Consider the following 25610-nt stretch of genomic DNA (forward strand, 5'->3'; position numbering starts at 1 on the left):
ACACTGCCGCTCCCCCCCCCGCACACACATCCTCCACACACACACGTGCTTACAAGGGCATAATGCACACGGTACAATATAGCGTGTATACAAAATATATGGGGGTGGCTGACATTCTAAACAACACGAGTTCACATTCAAGGCTGCCGTGTGACTCAGTCACGAGTAATGTAAACAGCAGTGAAGGCTGTCGAGACGCAGACTCGAGGGTTGGGATGGGAGGTGGGGGAATTCCTCCCTTTGGCTGGGTCATATTACACAGAGTGATTCCTGGATGCCCCGTGATGTACCAGATGATTGCTCCCAAACCCAGCAGCAGCGAAAACATCAACCGCAACACCAGGTAGCAACAGCGGCAGTCGCAACAATACCAACACACAACCGCCATTCGCCAGTAAGTGACGGTGACGTCAGGCCCTGGGCACTTTGAGGCCACGTGGAGTGTCGAAGGCTCGCTGACAGGAGGTCTCGGGACAGACCCAGGTGCCATGGGTCGGCTGGCTGAGATGACTGACAGATGCACCAGCTGTACCCCCTGCTGTACCAACTTGCTGCATTTTAGCCATCCTGCGCTCCGCTCGTTGTTGTGAGCGTCGCTGCTCTGACCTCCGTTGTTGCTGGAGGGCGAGTGCCTCCAGCTGCCCTTCACGAGCCTCCTCCACGTAACAGCAGTCGCAGCAGGAGTACAAGCAACATCAGCATAGCAGGAGCAGTAGCGGCGGTAGTGGCAACAGCAGCAGCCGAAGCAGCAGCATCAGTCAATGCAACAGCAATCGTAGTCATAGCAACAGCAGCAGCAGCAAAAGAAAGTCCCAACAGCATCAGCAATGAGATGCAGCGGCAAAAGCGAGTGTAGCAGCATCAATAGCAGAAGCAGCAGTATCAGCAGCAGCAATAATAATAATAGCAACAGCATTTACTGGAGCGTGCATGTGAATTCGTTACGTGTAGATTACACAGTATTTCACTAGATATCTCTCATTTAAATTGTGTTGATGTATTTCCTTTGATTTTACCAGAATGGTCGTGTAATTTGTGTCCAAGGACCCGTGTGTAAATCGCGCTCTCTGTACAGTAATGACTATCCGACAAGCCAGCCTATTGAGGGAGCTTACATCCTGTTAGGAGATTTGGCTGTGCAGAGAGAAGTGCGATAACAAGGTTGGCACACGCACACGAGAGATGACCTTCCTTGATCACCTGGTAAATACTGCGAGTAATCTCCAGCAAAACGTCGTGCAAATGTCAATTCTCAAAACATTTTGTCGCTTTTTCAACATTCCTCCTCCGGTTTGCTGAGAAAAAAAACCCAAATCGATCGGTACATTGGCCCACGTGGCAACGTTCATTTGATTAGCAGTTTGACACCGTATGTTTTCCTTTACCGATATTATTCATAACGGAGGTTGCTGGGTTAGATCGCCTAAGTATAAATGTGTCGTAAGCCTCCACCACCCGATGCACCCAGTAAGGTTTGTCACGTGAACAACGCGCCAATTAGTTACTACTTCGGCCCACCGGTGTGTTGGAGAGTAAATCCACAACATTTACAATTTGAGTAATACGACGTTTCGCTGCTACAGTAATTACATCCAGCATCATCGGGCGATTTTCCAGGACAACAAAGCAATGCACCTGCTTCCGGTCTTAAATTATGAATCATTTGATTCGCCCCTATCAGGTGGCCAAGAGGGTACAGATAGAAATTAGCATCACACCCGCACGATGATCTCACCCACAAGCAACTATAAACATGAATATTTTATACAAACGCACGCGTGCTATATCCGCGATGCTGCGGGGGAACGTCGTCACCGTCATCGCACTCATTACACACAAAGTGCTGGCCACAAATGAGCCACAATACCACGCTGATCTCAAGGAGCATGAAGCATCACGCGAACTCCCGTCATCTTCGAAGCAGCAGCAGCAGCAGCAGAGACTTTTGGTTAAAACGACGAACAAAGACGGTCACCGCATCGCGCGGCGCTTTCAGATGCCCTTCTGCGGCCGTCTGGAACGCTCTTCTTTCCGATATTATGAAGCCACTGGAGCTATGCACTTTCAAATCTGGATTGAAAACCATTGCTTGAGAGCTGATTGTTGTGTGTTAGTTTGTCGTCCTTCCCCCGCACCTCCGATTAGTGCGGTTGGCTACGTGCACTGCGAAAGAAGTTCAACATACACACATCAATGATCAACCATGGTCCATCCACTGCTGCGCTATAACAAAAAGGCAATTTCCCGAAACGTCCTCCTATTATATATGTCAAAGGCCACAGTGTTATTAAGGAAAGTGTTGAGGTTTGCTTTAGTCAATCGCGCTTGCGCACAGCTGCCAACGCAGCGGCGGCATCAGCAAATTGTTCGATTCCAAAAGGAAGTGGCACTCTCTACGTGACGCGGGCCGCGGTGAGCGGTCGTCCGGTGCGCGGAGCGCGGAGCGCGGAGCGTGTCGCCGACGGATTCTGCTCCAACCGGAGGAGGTCGGTTGGGCGTGCGAGCCGTGCTGGGTGCGCGAAGACTCGAGTGCGAGATGACTCACCGGCATCGTGACGAGCGTTGGGGGGGCAGCCAGGGGGTACCTTGCCGCCCCCCACCCACCTCCCAAGTGGCCAAAGCTATGAGTTGAAGCCCCCTTTGACAACCACCACGAGGATACGTTTTGAACAACGGTGTGAAAGAACAACAAAAAAACCACTGATTTAAAACGGAGTACCCCTGCAGCGTTAAATGCTCGAGACCGTGAGCGTGACGATGACGCGATTGGGCAAGAGGAGCCGCGATGTACAACAGCCTCGAGGTGCGACCGTGCCGAGACAAATCAAATATCGGGGCGACACCTCGCCGATTGCCCACACCCCCCCCCCCCCAGCTGATGATGTCGTCACTACACCACTGGGCGTGACGTCATCGGATGTTGGGGGAGCGAAAGTCATGAGCACACACACACACGTCAATATATAACATATATATATTCAATACATATAAAAAAAATCGATGTATTTTCCCGTACCCAGCACACCGCATTGAATGACTCGATTGGAATCATAGCAACCATCGACTGCGAATGCTTGGCAGGAACCTCCTGTATAACAAAACAGAGCCATGAGCCTCTCTGACGCTTCCTTGGGTAAACAAGTGTAGTGGTCGTAGTGGCACAGGAATCATTAAACATGGAAATTACAGATTTCTGCGGCGTAGAGGGATATATACGCGCTGGCAAACACTGTTGCTTTCACACCAGGCATGAACAATTTTGCGCGTTTATTTTTTTCTTTAAAAAAAAAGACATGCGGAGGTCGCGATGAGCTCGTAAAAAGATGCGTTAATGCGACGAGATGTTTTGTGAATGCGTAAAAGCCGTCTGGTGATCTCTGGGTGTTGTCTGGCCCCGCGTGAGATGCGGGGTTTTCGTGACTAAATCACCGTGCCGGTGGTTCTGGGGGTCATGCTGGTGGTGGTTTTAGTGTGGGTGATGGTTTTAATGTTGATAGTGGTTTGAAGCTTTCGTGACTGCAGGAATCCATACTTGTTGGTTCTTTAGGTAAAGTCACGTAGGTAGAAAATAAAATAAAATAGTGGTTTATTGTATTTTATACCTACGTGACTTTACCGAAAGAACCAAAGAGTATGTTGATAGTGGTATTGGTGATTTTAATAATGATGATGATATTGCTTCGAATAATGAGTATGATGATGGCGGTGATTGTCCTGATGTTCATATTAATCGATGACGAGTAACAATGCAGAGTGTTGTCGTGAATCGCTCGATGTTTAGTCTTTCTGCTTGAAGAGGTTGTTGTTGTTGCGCGTCGGAGTTGTTATTTGGGGGAAAGCTTTGTTGTAAAAAAAATATTCGGCAGTGGTGATGTCTTACTCCAGTTGTTTCTGATTTATACCCCAACGTTGGCTCAACGTTGGACCAACGTTGGCTCAACGTTCATTGTTAACTTGGTTGTCACTATTGCCATTTTAATTGTTGTTGTTTTAGGTAGAGTTTTTGTGCGTGTGTTTTGTTTCTAGGTGGTGGTTGTTTGGGGTTGTTTGAGGTTGCCGTTGTTGTTGTCTGGTTTCGTGGCGGGGACGGGTTGCTCGTCACGAGTGATTGTAATTGTCAGCGCGTGGACGAGGATCACGCGTTAATTGACAGCTCACTCGGCTCGCGCCGGGTATCTGAACCCCGGAGGAGCCCTCGTCATCACCGCCTTGATCACGGCGGTGATGACGAGATTAAGTGCTGCTGCACGACGTGGTGATGATGATGACGATGATAATGAAAAAACTAATGATGATGAAACTGATGATGAATATATTCATTTAAGATACAAAAAATTCTTATTTCCGTTGAAAAAAATAATGATTACTGTAAATGATTTCAATGTGGATGATGATTTTTGTCATCGTTATGATTTACATCTATCGCTGCTGATAACACCGTGGACATATCAAACGGCTGCGTGCTGTGGTAATCCCATATCAAAGCAAATTGCTTCTGCATATTTCTACTGCAGCTTCTAATGATGATGATGATAACGTGGCTGCTGCTGATGCTTTTCATGATGATCGTGAGATGGTGCTGCTTCCTCTCTTGCAGCTGACGATGGGAATAATTGCGCTTCTGATGCTGCTGCTGATAATACAGCACTGCCACTGCTTATCATATTGCTGCTGACGCCAATGCTGCAGCTGTTGCTGATAACTCTGCAGCTGCTAATGACGCAGATTATTCTGCAACTGATATTGATGCAGATTATTCTGCACTTCACAATGATGTCATTGATTCTGATACTGCTAATCATGCTGCTGTTGCTGCAACATTAGGACGCAACTGATACTGCAGCTGGCGTCGCAGATACTTCAGCCCGATGATGATGCTGCCGTCGACGGTAAATTAGTGAGAGAGCGTCTATTTGCTCGTGGTCCCGTATAAAGGAGACACTCCGTGACCGGGCGAGCTAGTGGGAGGCTCCGGGATGGGAGATTATGCAGCCAGGCGTGAGGGTGACATCGCCCGTGGCGCGGCGCTCGCTCCGTCTGAATTTTTTTTAAGTTTTACCCCCTGCAGGCGCCACGAGCTTTCGGGTCAACTCGTACTTGCCGGGCAGAGTGATGTTTTTGTTTGTTTCGCATCTTGACCACAGAGAGAGAAGAGAGAGAGGAGGCGGTTGTGGGAAGGGCAGGAATTATGGAAAACTGTACAAGGATGACCCATCCCTGTCCTTGCGCCCCTTGGGCTCACCTCGCGTGCAATTATAGCGAAACAATCACCAGCCCATTTTCACAGGATCTCTCTCTTCTGGAACAAGATTAATTATCAATCGAGTTGTTTATTTATTTTAAGAAAGCCGGGGGGGGGGGGGGGTTCGGTTGCAGATGTTTGCACAACCAATTAAACGGTCATCCGAACACAGAGCCACGCTGTGGAGTGAAGAAATACCGAAATGGATAAAATGACTCAGTAGAGTTGATTATAATTCGCCCAGTCGAGTTATTTATTTTCCGTGACATGCTCGGTGGGTTCACAGAATTCATTTGGTCCGTGCATGTGGTTGTTTGTACATATAAAGGCCACCGTCCAAACGAACCAAGTTACACAAGTGATGGCTCTGTTGGTAAATTACTCAATCAACAGAGTGAACGCTCAACACACGTGGTTTTTTAACGTTCTCATTGGTCGTGGTTCAGATGGAAGGTTGTTTATTTGTACGCAACCAGCGTGGTGCACGTGTTGCCAAAAAAATATAACTCAACGCATTCGCCAATAGTGCTGCGTGCGACCATTGAAGGAACACCATAGAAGGTGCGACGTTTCGGGCAATGGCCCTTCCTCACAGGCACATGTGCTATCCACTGCGAAGAACGCAGCTTCAAGCAAGAGGGGTTGGTCTGGCTCTGAATGGCATTCGAATTGAACTCGAGGGTAGATGACTCAGGACACCATGATGCACGTGGTGCGTGTAGCCCAGTCCATCACTACGACATGCCCTCAACTTCCCGGGCCTTTCTATGCTTCTGCTGTGAAGAAGACCCATTGCTTGTAACGTCACAGAGAGCGCTATAACGAATCAGCGTTCTACGGGGTCGCGCTAAGCGAGGCCTGCCCGTATCTGAATGTATTTCCTTTGTATGGCTATAGTATTGAGCGGTGTTGAGTGTTGTCGTTTGTCCACTTGCGTTTAGTTTATTGTCCTTACCCCGCACCTCCGACTAGCACTATTGGCTACGTATGGTGCAGGAAGAAGTTCAGCACACACACACACATATATACATATTCACTGCCGAGGAGCCAGTAGCACGAGCGTGCGTTTTGACTCCGGAACAACGTCGCTCGTTGAGACTTAAGTCGGGTAAGACGGCAGGAAGGAGATGAACGCGATGTCTTACTTCGGGGTCATTTCTCCGTCACGGCGCTCGCGGGCGCATTGTGCCGGTGCCGGTGCCGGCTCCGTCGAAGCGCGCAGCCATCGCATGGCCACGCAAATGGAATTGGGGGAAAAAAATATTAGCGATTGAAGGAAAACTTTCACTTGGAAGCAAATCTGTCGAGCCGCTGTCTCTCGCTCTCTCTCTCTCTCTCATCCATCGGGCAATAACACGGATCGATTTGCGCCTTTATTTATAGGCCGGGGATAGAGAAGTTTTGTGAGCCGTCGTGGTAAGAGATTACGTAACCGTCGTTAGCTACGGCAGGGCTGGGCTCTCTCGCCGGCTTGGGGGGACCCGCTGCGCTCCGAGCTCACTCCGTTGAAGCGGGGCCACTTAAATCTGATCGCCTTGGCCGACGGAGCCCGTCCAAATGCAAACACCTTTGCACACGTGTGTGTCCCTCTTACTGGATTTTATTTACATGCGGACGGCCGTGAAGGACGCTGTTGCCGATCTCCATCCGGATTGTGCGCCGGCTGTTGATTGTGCAAGCGAGATGCGTGCCCGGGAGGGCGTGCGTCTCGCTCTGCCCCGTTGCTACCCCCCCCCAGGTTACCTGGGTTCGTGAGTGCCTCTTACGGACGTGTGCTTAGCCGTGTGCGTTACATTGTGATTACTGTACGGGGCGATCCATTTAGAGACACCCCACTGAAGAACAGCGGAGGCATAATAAAAACACGAGCATGGCGATGTTTACGTTTTTATTTCAAAGCCTCTCAAACACCGATGTCATCCCAGTGCACATTCTGATTCGTGCCGCCGCTCTCGCGCAGCACCCAGTGTCACCCAGTGTCACCCAGTATCACTCAGTGTCACCCAGTGTCACCCAGTGTCACTCAGTGTCACCCAGTGTCACCCAGTGTCACTCAGTGTCACCCAGGATCACCCAGTGTCACCCAGTGTCACCCAGTGTCACTCAGTGTCACCCAGTGCCACTCAGTGTCACCCAGTGTCACTCAGTGTCACCCAGTGTCACTCAGTGTCACCCAGTGCCACTCAGTGTCACTCAGTGGCACTCAGTATCAGTGTCACCCAGTGTCACTCAGTGTCACCCAGTGCCACTCAGTGTCACTCAGTGCCACCCAATGTCACCCAGTGTCACCCAGTGTCACTCAGTGTCACCCAGTGCCACTCAGTGTCACTCAGTGCCACCCAGTGTCACCCAGTGTCACTCAGTGTCACCCAGTGTCACCCAGTGCCACTCAGTGTCACTCAGTGGCACTCAGTATCAGTGTCACCCAGTGTCACTCAGTGTCACTCAGTATCACCCAGTATCACTCAGTGTCACCCAGTGTCACTCAGTGTCACCCAGTGTCACCCAGTGTCACTCAGTGTCACCCAGTGCCACTCAGTGTCACTCAGTGCCACTCAGTGTCACCCAGTGCCACTCAGTGTCACTCAGTGTCACCCAGTGTCACCCAGTGTCACTCAGTGTCACTCAGTGCCACTCAGTGTCACTCAGTGTCACCCAGTACCACTCAGTGTCACTCAGTGTCACCCAGTGTCACTCAGTGTCACTCAGTGCCACTCAGTGTCACCCAGTGTCACCCAGTGGCACTCAGTGGCACTCAGTATCAGTGTCACCCAGTGCCACTCAGTGTCACTCAGTGTCACTCAGTGTCACCCAATGCCACTCAGTATCACTCAGTATCACTCAGTGCCACTCAGTGACACTGAGTGGCACTCAGTGTCAGTGTCACCTAGTGCCACTCAGTGTCACCCAGTATCACTCAGTGTCACTCAGTGGCACTCAGTGTCACTCAGTGTCACTAAGTGTTACTCAATGCCACTCAGTGTCAGTGTCACACAGCATCACTCAGTGTCACCCAGTGTCAGAGGAAGGGCCTGTGGAAGTTGACTTTACAGAACTACTGTTGTTGCCTCTCGTCCTCGTGTACGTGGCGCTGCACTTTCCCACGTGCCTCGCTATCGCGACGCTCATCGCATGGCAGTCAAACGACATTTTGGGACCCTTTTGCCAGTCTCAAAGTAAGAAAAACTAAGAACAGGGTTTAACCTTTTCAACTCGACCCCCACTCGAGAATCCGCGCGGGGCCAGCAACCCCGACTCAAATAAACCGGGGTTCAAACCCCGAGCCGTCGGCCGCCACCGGCTCAGCGTGTCTCACTCGCCCATCGCGTCTCGCACCTCGCACGCTCGTAACGACCGCCCCAGATGGAGCCTCCAAATCGCCCGCTTAGCCGAGCGCGTACGGAGGGGGCATTTACAGGGGTGGGTGGGTGGGTGGAGATGGACGGAGGGATTGGGTGGGTCCGTGTGCGGTGACCATGAGAGTCACGCACCCAGCCGTGAAGATTGTTACCGCCGATGTCGTCCGCCCTCGATGTGCAAGTTTACGACGACTACCCCCACCACCCGCCCCAAGCTCACCCACCACCACCGCTTTCCCTACATCAACAAAAAACAGCTACGAAAAAAAATTGGCAGAAAGGGGGCATCAAATTGTCCGCCTACGACAAACAAATGCTTGTAAACTGTCCAATTAAAGTTGACGGTACGGCGTGGTGACGACATCGCGGGTCACCGTGGGGTCAATGACCATCCCACACGTGACTCGCGCCGTCCCCCCATACCCCCTGTCCACCCCCCTTATCCCACCCCTATCCCTTATCCCCCACATCCCCCCATCCCCCCTATCCCCCCCTATCCCCCCCATCCCGCCCTATCCCCCCCATCCCCCCCCTATCCCCCCCATCCCCCCACCCCCCTTACCCCCCCATCCCCCCCCTATCCCCCCATCCCCCCCCATCCCCCCCCCATCCCCCCACCCCCCCTACCCCCCATCCCCCCCTATCCCCCCGGTGCTGCGGTGCCGTCAAGCGGTGTCGCCCGACACAGGGGACATGTGAGAGTGCGAGTTCGATTCCCACCCAGGGCCACCAACACCGGTGATGATTGTCTGAACCCATCCTGGGCCTCCCCTAGGTCGACTCATCCTCAAGTGAATACCTGGTGCTGCGTGTAGTAAACATCGCCACTGGGGATACAAAGGCGGTCGGGCGTGGTACTGGCCACCCACCCCCCTCGTGTGCCGTGCCGGCCTTCATAGGTGCTACTCGCCAACAGCACTTGCCCCAATAAGCTGAACGGCGAATCTTTATCGTTGTAGACGTTGTGTATCATATTGAAGCGAGCCCCGTGTCACCACGTGTCAGTGGGTCCCGTGTCCCACGTGAAAGAGATTTATATCTGTGGCTCCCGTGAGTGGTGTCAGTGTGTGAGTGGTGTCAGTGTGTGAGTGGTGTCAGTGTGTGGGCGGTGTCAGTGTGTGAGTGGTGTCAGTGTGTGAGTGGTGTCAGTGTGTGAGTGGTGTCAGTGTGTGGGCGGTGTCAGTGTGTGAGTGGTGTCAGTGTGTGAGTGGTGTCAGTGTGTGAGTGGTGTCAGTGTGTGAGTGGTGTCAGTGTGTGAGTGGTGTCAGTGTGTGAGTGGTGTCAGTGTGTGGGTGGTGTCAGTGTGTGAGTGGTGTCAGTGTGTGAGTGGTGTCAGTGTGTGAGTGGTGTCAGTGTGTGGGCGGTGTCAGTGTGTGAGTGGTGTCAGTGTGTGAGTGGTGTCAGAGTGAGAGTGGTGTCAGTGTGTGAGTGGTGTCAGTGTGTGAGTGGTGTCAGTGTGTGAGTGGTGTCAGTGTGTGGGCGGTGTCAGTGTGTGAGTGGTGTCAGTGTGTGAGTGGTGTCAGAGTGAGAGTGGTGTCAGTGTGTGAGTGGTGTCAGTGTGTGAGTGGTGTCAGTGTGAGAGTGGTGTCAGTGTGTGAGTGGTGTCAGTGTGTGAGTGGTGTCAGTGTGTGAGTGGTGTCAGTGTGTGAGTGGTGTCAGTGTGTGAGTGGTGTCAGTGTGTGAGTGGTGTCAGTGTGTGGGTGGTGTCAGTGTGTGAGTGGTGTCAGTGTGTGAGTGGTGTCAGTGTGTGGGTGGTGTCAGTGTGAGAGTGGTGTCAGTGTGTGAGTGGTGTCAGTGTGTGGGTGGTGTCAGTGTGAGAGTGGTGTCAGTGTGTGAGTGGTGTCAGTGTGTGAGTGGTGTCAGTGTGTGAGTGGTGTCAGTGTGTGGGCGGTGTCAGTGTGTGGGCGGTGTCAGTGTGTGAGCGGTGTCAGTGTGTGGGCGGTGTCAGTGTGTGGGCGGTGCCAGTGTGTGAGCGGTGTCAGTGTGTGGGCGGTGTCAGTGTGTGAGTGGTGTCAGTGTGTGAGTGGTGCCAGTGTGTGGGCGGTGCCAGCGTGTGGGCGGTGCCAGCGTGTGGGCGGTGCCAGTGCGCGTGCGGTAGTCCCCGCGTCACCCGGGCTGTTGTCACCTGGACCGGTGACGCAGCCGGAGCGCTGCCATGGCAACCGACACATGCGCACGCACGTGGTTGCCGCGCGAGGGTGCGAGTGGGCGGACGTTTTCAAGTTTCATTTATTAGGTACAGCCCTGTGAGCCATGCGGCTCTTAAGTCGGGTGCAACCGCAACAAACAAAATTTGAACACAGAACATCTTAAAGCGACAACGCGTAACAGAAACATTCTGGAATAAACCAGCAAATATTCCACACAAAAAAAACGTATTAAAACGCTGTGTGCAAAAATCAATGTGGTGCAAGCCAACAACAACAACCATAAGACAATTTGGATTAACCATATGTTTTCGAATCACCAAAATAAAGCTAAGAAAACAATGTAACAACAGTAATCATAGGAACTGTGATTTTAAATTTAACAATAAACGACATATATAACACGGACGCGTGAGCATCGCCGCTCGGGAGACAAAGGCGGCCGGGCGTGGTGCTGCTGGCCGCCCACCCCCTCGCGCGCCGTGCCGGCCTTCGTAAGGTGCTGCTCGCTAGCAGCACTTTGCCCCAACACTTTGTTAAAGGCGACACGGGAGGTGGGGGCCTTTGCCTTTGTGTATCTCGGCAAACCCAAGTTCGATTTCCCGCTCGCAGCGAACATCGGTGACGAATATCTTAACCGGTCTTGGGCCTCCCCTAGGTCTACTCAGCCCTAAATCAGCACCTGGTGCGGTGTGTAAACCATCAGCGCTGGGGAGACAAAGGTGGCTGTGCGTGTTGCTGGCCACACGACCCTGCAGGCTTTATATAGGAGCGCATTCGCTCACGGCACTTGCCCCAACCGTCTGGTAATGCTACATGGGGGATCTTTGTCTTTGTGTGCAAGCAAGCATGCATTAGTGTGTACATGCTTGCACGCGCGCATTCCTGTATGCATGCATGCATGGATGCGTGCGTGCCTGTAGGCTTTGACGTGTGACGTGGTGGGGAGTCTACGTGTTGCATCTTGAAGGAGGAGGAGCAGCAGCAGCAGGATGCACGCTTGTCGGAGGAAAGGAGCAAATTACCACAGCACCCCGGCTGGATGCCTCCTCCTCCAAACCCAGCACCGCTCGCTTGTGTGCGCAGACGAGCTCGTATTATATATGTGTGTGTGTGCGTGCATTTTTTTATGTATTTATATCACGCAACAAAACAAAAAAATTACAACAAAGTGGGGGTAAAAAAAAAAATTACTTGGTGGCTGTATTTTGCCCGGGCTGTGAGATGTAGAAAAACGTGGAAACGTAAGTAGACAACACGGTAGGGGCGTAACGAGTGTGGGGGGCAGGCAGGGGGTGCCGTGCCCCCCCCCTCCGCCTGGTGGGCAAAGCTACGAGTTGCCCCCCTACCCCCCCCACCTTGACAACCACCATGAGATTTGTTTTCAACAATAGTGTAGAAGAATAACAACAACAGGTGTTAAAACGGAGCGCCCCTACACCGTTTGATTTGTTCGAGACCGTGAGCGTAACGATGTGATGCGGGCAAGAGGAGCAGGGATACGCAATAGCCTCTAGGTGCGACCGTGCCGAGACAAATCAAATATTGGGGGGCCCCGTCTGACCGATTGCCGCACCCGCCCTGAGCTGCTAACGTCGTTGCGACGCCACTGGGACAGCAGGGAGAAGGGGAGGAGAAGATGAGTTGTGGGGGGGGGGGGGTTGCTTGATGCGGAGGGAGCCGAATTGAGGAGGAATCAACGGCAGATGACGGGGCCTTCCGGCTCTCCATTCGTGATCCTGCCACGCAGAGCCACTGCATCCCCCCCCCCCCCCCATTTGCAATTGAAACGATTCGCCGCGGCAAACTTTGTCTTGGCTTTTACTTTCCGGAGCCACGAGAGAGAGAGAGACAAACAGAGAATGCGTCACATAGTAAAAAAAAAAATCTATAGCTATATGTGTGTGGAAATCGTGAAAAATTTAATGACTCAGGCATTGCCCATTTGAAGGAGCCGCCGATTCATTTATAGAGAATCTTGCGCCGAAAGTAACGGAGTGCGCCGGAAACAGCACGAGAATATTTGCTCTGCATGCAGATCGTTGACAAGAGGGGGTCGCCCCTCTCTTCCCATTCTGGAGAGAGAGCGAGAGGGAGTGAGGGATGTCCGCAAGGAAGATACCGGCAGCTGCCTTGCAATGCAAACCATGCCACGTGACGCGGCTCCAGCCCTGTGACGTAATGAAACGTCATGTCCGCGTGAGCGCAGATGAGAAGCCTGGCGTGGCGTCCCTTCCCCCGCGACAAGGGGATGCTGCTCCCTGCGTGCGCATCGCTCCCTCCCTCCCTCTTTCCGGAGGAGGAGCGCGCATCGCTCTGTTTTTATTTTTTACGATCAGAGGAAACAAGAAGATGCTCGGTGTAGTCGGCACTTTGCTCCGTTCACCATTTCGTTTTTTTTGTTTTTTAATGCTTTGCTTTATGTACCCCCCCCCCCCCTTTTAAATGAAAGACCCAATTTTTTTCTTTCCCCTTCCCTCTCTCTCTACCCCCCTCTCTGCTTCTCCTCTCTCTCAACCCCCTCTCCGCCCCCCTCTCTCTCTGCCCCCTCTCTTCCTACTCCATTTGGCTCCCTCTCGCTCTCTCTTTTTTCTTTATAACTACGACAAGTGCTGCATCTGCACGCAGCCCTTCCCACAGTCAAACGGCCTCCGACGGGTATCTTAGATCTGCATGCAGAGCTCTCCGTCATCTGCCACCGAGCACAGGAGAGTGCGCGTCGCTCGCTCTCTCTCTCTCTCTCCAGAGGAGTGCGCGTCGCTCTCTCTCTCTCTCTCCAGAGGAGTGCGCGTCGCTCTCTCTCTCCAGAGGAGTGCGCGTCGCTCTCTCTCTCTCTCTCCAGGGGAGTGCGCGTCGCTCTCTCTCTCTCTCCAGAGGAGTGCGCGCCGCGCTCTCTCTCTCTCTAGAGGAGTGCGCGTCGCTCTCTCTCTCTCTCCAGAGGAGTGCGCGTCGCTCTCTCTCTCCAGAGGAGTGCGCGTCGCTCTCTCTCTCTCTCTCCAGGGGAGTGCGCGTCGCTCTCTCTCTCTCTCCAGAGGAGTGCGCGTCGCTCTCTCTCTCTCTAGAGGAGTGCGCGTCGCTCTCTCTCTCTCCAGAGGAGTGCGCGTCGCTCTCTCTCTCCAGAGGAGTGCGCGTCGCTCTCTCTCTCTCTCTCCAGAGGAGTGCGCGTCGCTCTCTCTCTCTCTCCAGAGGAGTGCGCGTCGCTCTCTCTCTCTCTCCAGAGGAGTGCGCGTCGCTCTCTCTCTCTCTCTAGAGGAGTGCGCGCCGCTCTCTCTCTCTCCAGAGGAGGAGCGCGGTGCGGGAGAGAGGAGCGCGGAGCCGCTGGGCCGACGGCCGTTTCCTTGAATAACGCGCGGGGGATTTGTAATTTTTTTTTTCGTTTTTTCCAAGGGTGTCGTGGCCGTCGCCGGGCGTCGGGTAGTGGTAGAACGCGTTGAGGTTCGACTCAATGAAGACGAGCTTCTCGACTGTGTCGGGCGCCAGGCTGTTCCTCAACTTGGAATGGATAAATCCCAGCGTCGAGAAGTTTCGCTCAGACGCAGCGGCAGTCGACGTGGCCATGCTGAACAGTTTGATGGCGATCTTCTGGAGCGCGGGATAGTCGCCTCCGACGAGTGACGAACTGACGACGAAGGCCTGGGCGAGGTTCCGAACGCACCGCGTGGCTCAGGCGCATGTCGGCTGAGCCCGGGCCCCGGCCCGCATGCCGCTAATGGGCGCCTGCGACTGAAATCCCGACTTAACTTTAATAACACCGAATAAAACCGGATTTGGGCAGGATCCAGGTGCTCCGGTTTTATATAAAAACCGATTAAAACCCGAATGAATAAAACCGGGCCGTACCAGCCTTGTTTTTTTTTCTATCTCCCTCTCTCTCTCTCTTTTTGTTTATTCACATTTTATTTGCGCTTCAACATTGACAAGCTTCGTTGACCATCAAACACAATTCAACTCGCACATTCCAATTATGACGATTAAACTGTCAGCGAATCGGCATACAACACCATCCACGTCAAAATAACAGTACATCCCCATTATTTGTATCGGTTTGCAGTCGGTGGGACAAACACCGCTGCTGCCGTTGTCGCTGCCATCCGACAGAGCACGTTGACGCACACAAACGTGATCATACGTTCGCTCCCGCTCCGACCCGAACTGAGCGCGCCGCAACGTCAGCCCTCCCTGTTTGACTTGTTAAGCTCCCTCTCTCTCTCTCCCTCTCTCTCACTCCCTCTCTCTCACTCCCTCTCTCACTCCCTCTCTTTTTTACGATCAGAAGAAACAAGAAGATACTCGGTGTAATCGGCACTTTGCTCCGTTCATCATTTCGGTTTTTTTTATGCTTTGCTTTATGTACCCCCCCCCCCCTTTTAAATGAAAGACCCAACAAAATATATTTTTTCTTTTTTCCTCTCCTTTCCCCTTCCCTCTCTCTCTACCCGCCTCTCTGCCCCCCCCTCTCTCTCTACCCCCCTCTCTGCCTCTCCTCTCTCTCTACCCCCCTCTCCGCCCCCCCTCTCTCTCTGCCCCCTCTCTTCCTACTTCATTTGTCTCTCTCTCTCTTTTCTTTATAACTTCGACAAGTGCTGCACCTGCACGCAGCCCTTCCCACAGTCAAACGGCCTCCGACGGGTAGCTTAGATCTGCATGCAGAGCTCTCCGTCATCTGCCACCGAGCACACGGCCTCCTCCAGTGCCCACTGCTCCTTGAAGGCCGGCACAGCGTGGGTCAGCCGCGCATGATGGAACTCCAGCCACACCCTGGCTCCGACCAGAGCGCGGAAGATGCCCAGGCTGCTGGCTGGACGTTGCCCCTCCAGGGCCACCTTCCTCGCCCTGTATATGGCGAGCTTGGCGTAGCCAAAGAGCACGTTGACCAGCCCCTGAAGATGTTGGGGTCCGTCGCCCTTCGGGTATCCAAAGATGAGGACCGTCGGGGAGAAGTGGAGGCTGAACCTTAGAAGGATGTTTCTCAGGACCTTGAACAGCGAGTCCAGGCTCTTGCACTCCACGTATTGGTGCGCCACCGTCTCCACTTTACCGCAGAACCGGCACTCTGGGGACGTGTCGGTGAAGCGCGCCAGGGAGACGTTGGTGGTGACGGTGCCGTGGGCGATGCTCCAGCTCTCACTCCCTTTCTCTCTCCCTCTCTCTCACTCCCTCTCTCTCTCCCTCTCTCTCACTCCCTCTCTCCCTCTCTCTCACTCCCTCTCCCTTGCGTCGCGACGCTACAGCGCGGCGACCTCGCACGAGCTCTGACCGAGACGCAGCAATAATGACGCGAACGCTACCCGCGAGTGACGCGCGCAGCACATTGCGACAACAATAATGACTAGACTCTAAACCTACTCCGTAACCCTGACCATGATAACCAGACATTGACCAAAGCCTTAGACCTAACCTTAGCAATATTGTCTGATCAGACCCGAACCCTGACCCCTAATCATCCGAGCCAACCAGACCTGAGTGTGGTTAGGGCCAGGGTTAGAGCGTGGCTGACTCGTGTGGTTAGGGTGATTGTCTAATTGACCGTTGTTGGTTGGTGTGGGCAAGGGTGAGAGTCTGGTCAGGCCAGTGGCGTGTGAGGGTTGGTCGTGGTAGCGCCCGGGATCAAAGCCAAAGCGTGCCAGTGAGTGGCGTGCGTGGGTGGCATGGGCCCCGCATGCTTCAAGACATTAATCGGGGTCTCTTGTGCGCCATCCACCCTTTTGATAACCCACAGGCTCGACTCCTCCAGCCTGCAGGTCCCCAGTGCAGTTGCACCGCTTGCACACTCTCGACGTGAGAGCTACGCCACTGTTTCAGTTTATTTATTTTGGTATAGCCCTGTGAGCCATTCGGCTCTTGAATCGGGTGCAACCACATCAAACAAAAAAACAAAAACACGAACAAGAAAAACATCTTAAAGTGACTATGTGACTGTGCAAACAGAAAATCCATGAAAAAAACATCAAATTATTCCTGAAAAAAGCACCGTACACCAACGCTGTGTGCAAAATATTCCCAGTGGGATGCAAGTCAAACAACAACAACAATAACAACCACAAGAAAACTTAGATGAAGGCCATCAGTCTAACTCCGTACTACAACAAAACAAACATGTCCAAACCAAAGATCTTTTCGAAATCACCAAAAAATAAAACCATAATTGCAATGTAACAGTGATCATAGGGATTGTGACCGAATTTTTTCACAATAAACTACATAAATAACATGTAACACCAAAACCTAGAGCCATTGCTGGCCGTATGAGTTATTCCACAACAAGAGAAGCATCAGTCGGAGTGTCAATTTTTTTAATGCACCTTTAAGATCAGCACGGTAAATCAAAATAGAGATAATACATTGCAGCATTATCCGGAGCGAAATATTTTATTTTATTTTACGCCAATGAATAGCAGTGGCAGCTAGGGGTGTACAACTCCTCGAGAGCAGTTTTGAGAGAATATCTCATTGGTAGCGATTCAAGTTGCAGTTTATTGACAATAGCATTCCAGACCCTGGGGGCATCAATAGCAAAGGCCCTTCCTCCAGTTTTTGTACGGCAATAGGGAATGTGAAGCTGGTAAATGAGCGAAGACCTGAGGTCAAATTTGTTCTTTGAAACAGAGAGGAGATCCAGCAGGTAGTCTGCGGATTTATTTGTAAGTACATCGTGAATAAATAAGATCTGGTGCACAAGCCGTCGAACATTACGAGATGTTAAGTTTGACCCAATGTAGAGATCACAGTGGCGAGACCTATATGGGCAGTTCAATGCAAATCTTAAGGCCGAGTGATAGATGGAATCAAGCTTCTTCAGTACAGTACTTGGGGCTGATTTATACACGATGTCACAGTAGTCAAGTAGAGGCAGTATGGTAGCTTTTATGAATTCCAAACGGAACATAGGGGGGAAGCAGTGCTTGTGTCGATACAGAAAACCAATTTTTATTTTTGTCTTTTAACCAATATAATCAATGTGATCTTCAAAATTCAGTTTTGAATCCAGGATGACCCCAAGATACTTATAGATATTGACTTGCTCTATTTGATAATTATTTAAGGAATGTAATTGGGGAAAAATAACTTCCTGCTTTAGTCCTGGTGAGAAGCATAGCACCTTGGTTTTGGAGGTATTCAGGACTAGTTTAAGAGCAACTCGCTGATGTTGTAGTTTGTTGAATTCACCCTGGAGCTTAGCAATCACGTCAACCGGAGAGCGGCCAGCAGTAATTAGTATCGTGTCATCTGCAAAAAGATTTACCCTGGAATGATCCAGGTCAGTGCACAAGTCATTGACATAAAGAGAGCGAAAGCGGGCCGAGGATGAAACCCTGTGGAACCCCTTTTGTTATCTTAACACTGTTTGACCTCCAACCATCTGTGAATACAGTTTGGGTGCGAGAAAAGAGGTAATTTTGTAACCATTTTACTGCGTTTTCGGAAAAATCGAGGCAACTTAGTTTACTAAGCAGGGTGTTGTGGTCTACTGTATCAAAAGCTTTGGACAGGTCAAGAAAAAGACAGGCACAGTACTGCTTATTATCAAGGCTACTGTAAATGTGATTAAGAGAGTCTAATGCAGCAGATGTGGTGCTGTATTTTTTTCGGAATCCAGATTGTTTGAGATGTAATAGATTGTTGGTGGACAGGAAACTGCTAATTTGGTAGTTCAATAATTTTTCTAAAATTTTCATCAACGGGGACAAAATTGAGATAGGTCGGTAGTTATTTCGATCATCTTTAGGGCCCCCGTTGTGAAGTGGACGGACATAGGAATGTTTCCATTCTAGAGGAACTGATGCTTCTTTGATGGACAGGTTGAAAATATGGGCTATAGGCTTGTATATTAGGTGACCAACAGTTAGTAGAGCAAAGACGGGAATACTCTCTGCTTCAGTAGAGGAGGACCCTTTGAGGTAGGACAGTTGTTTCAGAACATTACTTTCGTGGATTGGCTGGAAACTAAAATCTTTAATGTTTGGACAGGGGTGTAGGAATTTACATGAGCAGGGGTGACTCCGAATACATTATCAAAAAGATTACCAGCTTCAGAAAAATGAAGGTTAAAATTGTCAACTATTTTTTTGGGATCTGAAAAATATTCCCCATTTCGGTTAAGCTCAACGGGCAGATTGTCTGTTTTGGATGCCTTTTCGATACATTTGATTTTTTCCAGAAAATCCTGGCATTTCCATGTGATTCCAGGAAAGTGGAGTAGGCATTTTTTGCATGCTGTATTTTTTTGACGCATCTATTCCTTAAAATCCTGTTTTCTAGCCAGTCATTGACCAAATTACTTTTCTGAGCACATGCCCATGAGCTTTGTAATCAAAGGATCAAACCATGGTGGGCGGTTACCTTTAGTTTTAAATATAACCAACGGAGCATGTTTGTTAAGAATTTGGAGAAACATGTACCTGAAGGTCTCCCAAGCCGTAGTCAGGTTGGGGATATCACAGACCTTGTCAATATCCGAGTGAAGCACATCATTAGTAAATGCCTGAGTGCTGAAGTGTCTCATAGAGTGCTTCTCAACCAATTTAGGGGGGGCTTTGGGTCTGGGTGATGATCTCACCCCAAAAATGAAGGAGTGATCACTAAGATTATTACCAAGCACACCAGTCAGTGTGAAATTGTGAGGGGCATTTGTCAATAGGACGTCAAGCAGAGATGATTTTCCCGGATTTTTAGGTTGGGTCTTGTGGGGACATTTATTAATTGAAACAGGTCAAATTAATCTGCAAAATTTGTGGCCACGGCCGGCGGGTTTAGCCAATTCCAATTTAGATCAACCACTAAAACTGTTTCACCTTTAGGGAGGACCCCAAAAAGCTCTCTCAGTGCAGATGCAGCTTCAACATCCTTCCCACTAGGTGGTCTATAGCAGCACACTACCAATATCTGTTGATTATTTGGGAGAGTTATTCTGAGAGCCAGATCTTCAAAGCAACATTTTTTAAACAAGGAGTGAGCTAGTGAACATGCAATAGTATTACGAACATATATGGCAATTCCACCTCCTTTAGATCCTTGGTCAAGCCGAAAAAGGTTGTAGTTGTCAATCGTAATCTGCATGTCATTGACGGCAGGAGTGAGAAATGTTTCTGTTAGGCAAAAAATGTCCGGGTCAAGATTTGCTACTTCTAGTTTTAGTTGACTTAATTTCATCACAAGCCCTCCGATGTTGACATGTAGAACACCAACACCTTTCCTGCCAGAAAAATCTACAGAATAATACGAGTTCTTTACATTTGGGCCAGGATGAAGCTCAATACCACCCAGAAATAAGAAAAGTAGAATTAATAGTTTGCACAAGTATTTTCTGTGAAAGGATGAAGAGCGGCAAACCTTTGACGAATAACAGTAGGTCACAGATGGTGTTATTTTTAAGAGCCGAATAAAGTTTGGAAGGAGTGCTGGTGAAGTAATGGGACAAAGATAGGGTTTAAAAGGATACAAAGATGGAGTGTAGAAGTGTCTATAAGCTGTTTCATTTGCAGGTGTAATGGCAAATCGAGCAAGAAGTATGGACGCAAAGTAACGAGGGTAGCCGTTTGTAGAGTTGAGTGTGGCACTAGATATGGCCGGGAGGGACAGCAGTAGGATACACAGCAGGAGAATTTCCATCTCTAAAATATCCGGGGTAAACACAGATTAATACACAAGCGGAAAATAAAAATATATATACTTGTAGGCCGAGCGCGAGAAAACGTCTTGCCGCACTCTTCACACATGCACGGCTTTTCGCCCATGTGCTAGGGTTGAATAGCGCCCCCCTCCTCCTTGAGCTCAGCCCACGACTGGAATGTCGTTTCTTGGTCTCTCGTGTCTCTGCTGCCCGACCAGACGGCCCCACTGAAGCCCACACAGGGGACTCTTCATTCACGACCCTTGGCCGTCTTGACGATCTCCGTGAAGTTTTCCAGGATGGAGCGCATTTGCAGAAACACAGCTTGGGGTCCATCACAATGTTGCCTTGGCAGGAACACAGCTTGGGGTCCATCACAATGTTGCCTTGGCAGGAACACAGCTTGGGGACCGTGGCAATGTTGCCTTTGCAGGAACACAGCTTGGGGTCCGTCACAATGTTGCCTTGGCAGGAACACAGCTTGGGGTCCGTGGCAATGTTGCCTTAGCTGGAACACAGCTTGGGGTCCGTCGCAATGTTGCCTTGGCAGTAACACAGCTTGGGGTCCGTGGCAATGTTGCCTTGGCAGTAACACAGCTTGGGGTCCGTGGCAATGTTGCCTTGGCAGAAACACAGCTTGGGGTCCGTGGCAATGTTGCCTTGGCAGGAACACAGCTTGGGGTCCGTGGCAATGTTGCCTTGGCAGGAACACAGCTTGGAGTCCGTGGCAATGTTGCCTTGGCAGGAACACAGGTTGGGGTCCACGGCAATGTTGCCTTAGCAGGAACACAGCTTGGAGTCCGTGGAAATGTTGCCTTTGCAGGAACACAGCTTGGGGTCCGTGGCAATGTTGCCTTGGCAGGAACACAGGTTGGGGTCCACGGCAATGTTGCCTTAGCAGGAACACAGCTTGGAGTCCGTGGAAATGTTGCCTTTGCAGGAACACAGCTTGGGGTCCGTGGCAATGTTGCCTTGGCAGGAACACAACTTGTGGTCAATTGCACTATTAACTAGGTCTCACTCAGGCTGCACCATGGGCGTGATTAACTAGGCCTCACTCAGGCCGCACCAGGTGCACTGTTAACTAGGCCTCACTCAGGCAGTGTCATGTGCACAACTAGGCCTCACTCAGGCTGCGCCACGTGCATGATTAACTAAGCCTCACTCAGGCTGCGCCTTGTGCATGATTTACTAGGCCTCACTGGTCACGGCTCTGACGAGCGTCAGCTTCCTGTGGGAGGCGATGTCTCCCATCTCGAGTCGTCCTCCCCCCCCCTCCCAGGATTGAACCGCGTCTCTTCGTGTGCCCCCCTCCCCTCCCTCCTCGCCCCCCCCCCCCCCACCATTCCTTGGCAGTGGCGCCTTCTCCGAGGTGGTGCTGGCAGAGGTCCGCTCGTCCGGGAGCCTCTTCGCTGTCAAGTGCATCACCAAGCAGGCGCTGCGCGGACGCGAGAGCAGCATCGAGAACGAGATCGCCGTGCTGCGCAAGTGCGGGCCGCACACACGCAGCGACACCACCAGCACCGCCAACACTACGGCTACCACCATCGCCACCATCACCACCATCGCCACCACCAGCACGGCCACCACCATGGCCACCACCACCGCCATCACTACAGCAACCACCACCACCATTGCTCAGGGATACAGCATACACAGCGGGTGCGTAGTATCATTCAGAGTGCCCAGAAGACGCGATGTAGTTTATAATGTCTCGCGTCTCAAGGGATTGGGTCCCCTGTGTTTGGGGCTGGGCCCTATGCTGCGATCTCATCTCGTCACGCAGCCCCGAAACGGCCCCCCCCCCCCCCCGTGGCGCCACTCCTCCGTCACGGCCCCTGTGATGGCAGCGAGCGATGATCCGAAGCCCTTCCCACCACCATCCCTATCGTGCCGGGGGTTAAATAACAAACAACATCTTCCTTAGCCTCCCTTCTTCCGTTTCCTCCACTACCTCCCCACCTACCCATCTTCCTTCTCTCTCCTCATCCTGCTCCTCCAACCCACCTCCTCATCTTACTCCTGCTCCTCCTTTTCCCTCTTCATTCTCAACACCCATATTCTCTGCCTCCAAAACCCAATCACCCACATCCTCCCCTCGCCCGCCACCTCCCACCTACCTCTTCATCCTCCCCCCACCCCATCCCTCCCCACCTCTTCATCCTCCTGCCACCTCTTCATCCTCCTGCGTGCTCCCACTCGCTTGACAGCTGCGCGGCCCCTTGCGCCCCTGGAAACGAACGCGACAATTCGGGCCCCAGCGTTGCAGGGAGGCTACTGTCGTTCCAAAAGGGGGCCATCCATTATTCACCGCCGGGACGGGGGTGGGGGTGGTGTGGGTTTTGGGGTGGGTGGAACGCGGGGAGTTTTCAGTTTCACAAAGGGCGCTCCCGCCCGCAGCGCGATACGTGTGCTCGTTACGGGGCAGCCGCAGGCTACCTCCGGAGTCCGAGGCCACCGCTCATCCCCCGTTGTTTACAACTTTCCCATTCAGCCTCTGACAGGCCAAGGGCACTTGCCCGTGTTCAGGAGACGGTTGCCACCTGCGCGTTTATCTGCGGCGTGTGTTTGTAGTTGTTGTTTTTGTAGTTGTTTGTCTGTTGCGATGGTTTTTGTCTCCCCATGGGCTCCTGGCTGTTATGTTAATCCCTTCCCCCCACCCATCACCCCCCCATCGCCCCCACCCCCCATCGCCCCCCCCCCCTCGCCTCCAACCCCCATCGACCCCCACACCCACCCCCGGCTCGCCCGTGACCCCGAGCAAAGTTCAATTTCTCACTGAATGTTTCGCTGGGAGAATGCCATCGGCTGGCATGTAACTCGTAGCCGTGGTGAGATGGTATACTGGATGTGGTGGTGCAGTTGGGTCGTCGCCTCCGAGCTACAGTAAAACGGGACGCATATCATGGGAAGCTGAAGAAGAATATCTCATAGTGCCGGCCGTGGTTTTCAGCTGCATGTAAATGCATTGCCTAGAGCCGGTGCGTTCTTACACAACCCGGGACTGTTGTTAACGGCCACGGGGTTTCCCGGGAAAGCAGTCACCGCAACGTGAGGACGTCCTAGGAAAATCCAGGCAGGTGGCAACGCGAGTGCCGCGCTTGGTGCAGAGACGCTGTGATGTTCTCGGGCACGTCTGGCTGAATCAAAGCCTGGCTCCCCAGCCGAGTAGGGTTAGCGGGGCGCATGGGGACTCGGCCAGTGTCAAACCTCGGGCTCATGGGCCCAGCACTCGCGCTCGGAGAGCACTTGGGCTGCGTCTGCCATCCATCGCCAATGGGCGCCACGGTGGCGAGGCAATGTTAACTACCTCGCCTGCTACGCAGGAGACGTGGGTTCGATACCGACCCCTGTGGCCTGTATATTTGGAGTTTGTGTGCCTCTCTCTTTTCCTCCGGGTCCTCCGGTTTCCCCCCTACACATTGAGAATCACGCGTTTAGAGTATTTAGCTGCAATACATTTCCGCAAAATGATAAGCCACTTCGTTGAGCTACCATTTGTGGCCAGGTCGCTTTTGAAAAACAGCTATACAGCTCAGTGGGCCTTACCTGGTAAAATAAAAAATAGATCACAGTTTAGTTTATAGAAAGTTCCGTCTTCCCCCGCGGAATTAAAAGTTTTATCTATATAACGTATTCAATATATTTCAGTGGAACGTCATCTTAACGGGAGAGCATCCATCGAGTTGAAGGCGTCTTTCACACGAGAGGCGTACGTGCGGTAAACGCGAGTAGAGAAAACAGGTCCGCACGTTGTTCGTGTGTTTGTTGAACTTCCTTCGCACCACCGGACGTAGCCAACGGCGCGAATCGGAGTTGTGCATGGAGTGAAGTTACGACAGCGGGTAGCGGTGGTGGAGACGGATCGTGCAGCGCGTCACGCCCCTGCTCATGTGTTCTTAATTGTGTGTGTGTATATATAATGTGTGGGGAACGGTGGCGCAATGGTTAGCGCACTGCGCCTTCGAACCTGGCTAACCGAGTTCGATTCCCGCTCACGACCAATGACAGTGGCGTATATTTGAATCGGTTCTGAGCCTCCCCTAGGTTGACTCAGCCTCAAATGAGCACCTGGTGAGGTGTGTAAATATCGCCACTGGGGAGACAAAGGCGGCCGGGCGTGGTGCTGGCCACCCACCCCCTTGTGTGCCGTACCGACCTTCATTGGTGCTCGCTAACAGCACTTGCCCTAAGCATAGTTTAAAGGCTATAGGGGGGATCTTTGTATTTCTGTATAATTCGTTGTGTTCTCATGGTTACCACAGTCCAATGTTTTGAGATGCTCCCTCCTGTATCGATGTATTTTACACATTCAAATTAGTTTTGTGTGTTATTCATTTCCGACGTAAACAGAACTATTATATCAAGTAAAGGGGAAAGGAGACTCGCGTAGACATGGAGGCACCGCGATTGGCTGAATCGATTCTGGCGTGTCAGAGTGGAGGTCACCCACCAGTGCAGTGGCGTAGGGAATTGAGTGGGACTCCTTTGCGATGCAGCAGTCTCGATCCCGTTAATCCTGAATTCCTTTGCACTTCCTTGCCTATTTTCCAAATGTTATTCCAACTGTGCTGTCGGCATCCCACCATGAAGCGAAGTGTTCGGTTCCATAACTCTCGCAGCAACATGTGCATCACCCCGCGTGTTAAACAATGGCCCAACAGAAGGTGATACCACAGGAAGCTAATTCTGAGAGCTCTTCAAATCACCTTGTATCCACACGAGAAGTGCTGGAGTTTCCCACATATGCCCTGCTGCTGTACAGATAGAAATACAATTTAATCTTTTGATTCAAAGCTTTCGTGACTGCAGGGATTCATACTCTTGTTTCTTTCGGTAAAGTCACCACGTAGAAGGGAAACAATAAAATAAGAAAAATATAAAACAATAAAATTTTCACGATGTTTCGACCGCAACACAAGCAATCATCATCAGGTGTGAAAACCACAGCAATATTTTTTTCTTGCTGTGGTTTTCTTGCTGTGGTTTTCACACCTGATGATTATTGCTTGTGTTGCAGTCGAAACGTCGTGAGAATTTTATTGTTTTATATTTTTATTATTTTATTGTTTCCCTTCTACGTGACTTTACTGAAAGAACCAAGAATACAATTTAATCTGGTTAATTTTTATGGGGGATAAATTAATTGAAAACCCATGTTTAATGTGATGGTCTTTTACGTGCGGTCTTTGGAGACTGGGCTTAGACCGTCAACTCACTGCACTTTACAATCCCGATTCAAACCCAGGGCC

At 51.4% G+C, this 25610-nt stretch overlaps 1 protein-coding gene across 1 annotated transcript in view; it reads left to right on the forward strand.

Annotated features, from left to right (window-relative positions):
• Positions 1-25610, forward strand: part of LOC116942438 (calcium/calmodulin-dependent protein kinase type 1D-like) — a 77787-nt gene that overhangs the window by 9968 nt on the left and 42209 nt on the right. The window contains exon 2 of the mRNA XM_032954362.2: positions 21715-21846. Within this exon, the coding sequence (XP_032810253.1) occupies positions 21715-21846 (132 nt within the window). The remainder of the gene's footprint in view (positions 1-21714; positions 21847-25610) is intronic.

Source organism: Petromyzon marinus, chromosome 14, assembly GCF_048934315.1.
Source record: "Petromyzon marinus isolate PM22_M1 ecotype Great Lakes invasive population chromosome 14, UKy_Petmar_22M1.pri1.0, whole genome shotgun sequence".
NCBI lineage: Eukaryota > Metazoa > Chordata > Hyperoartia > Petromyzontiformes > Petromyzontidae > Petromyzon > Petromyzon marinus.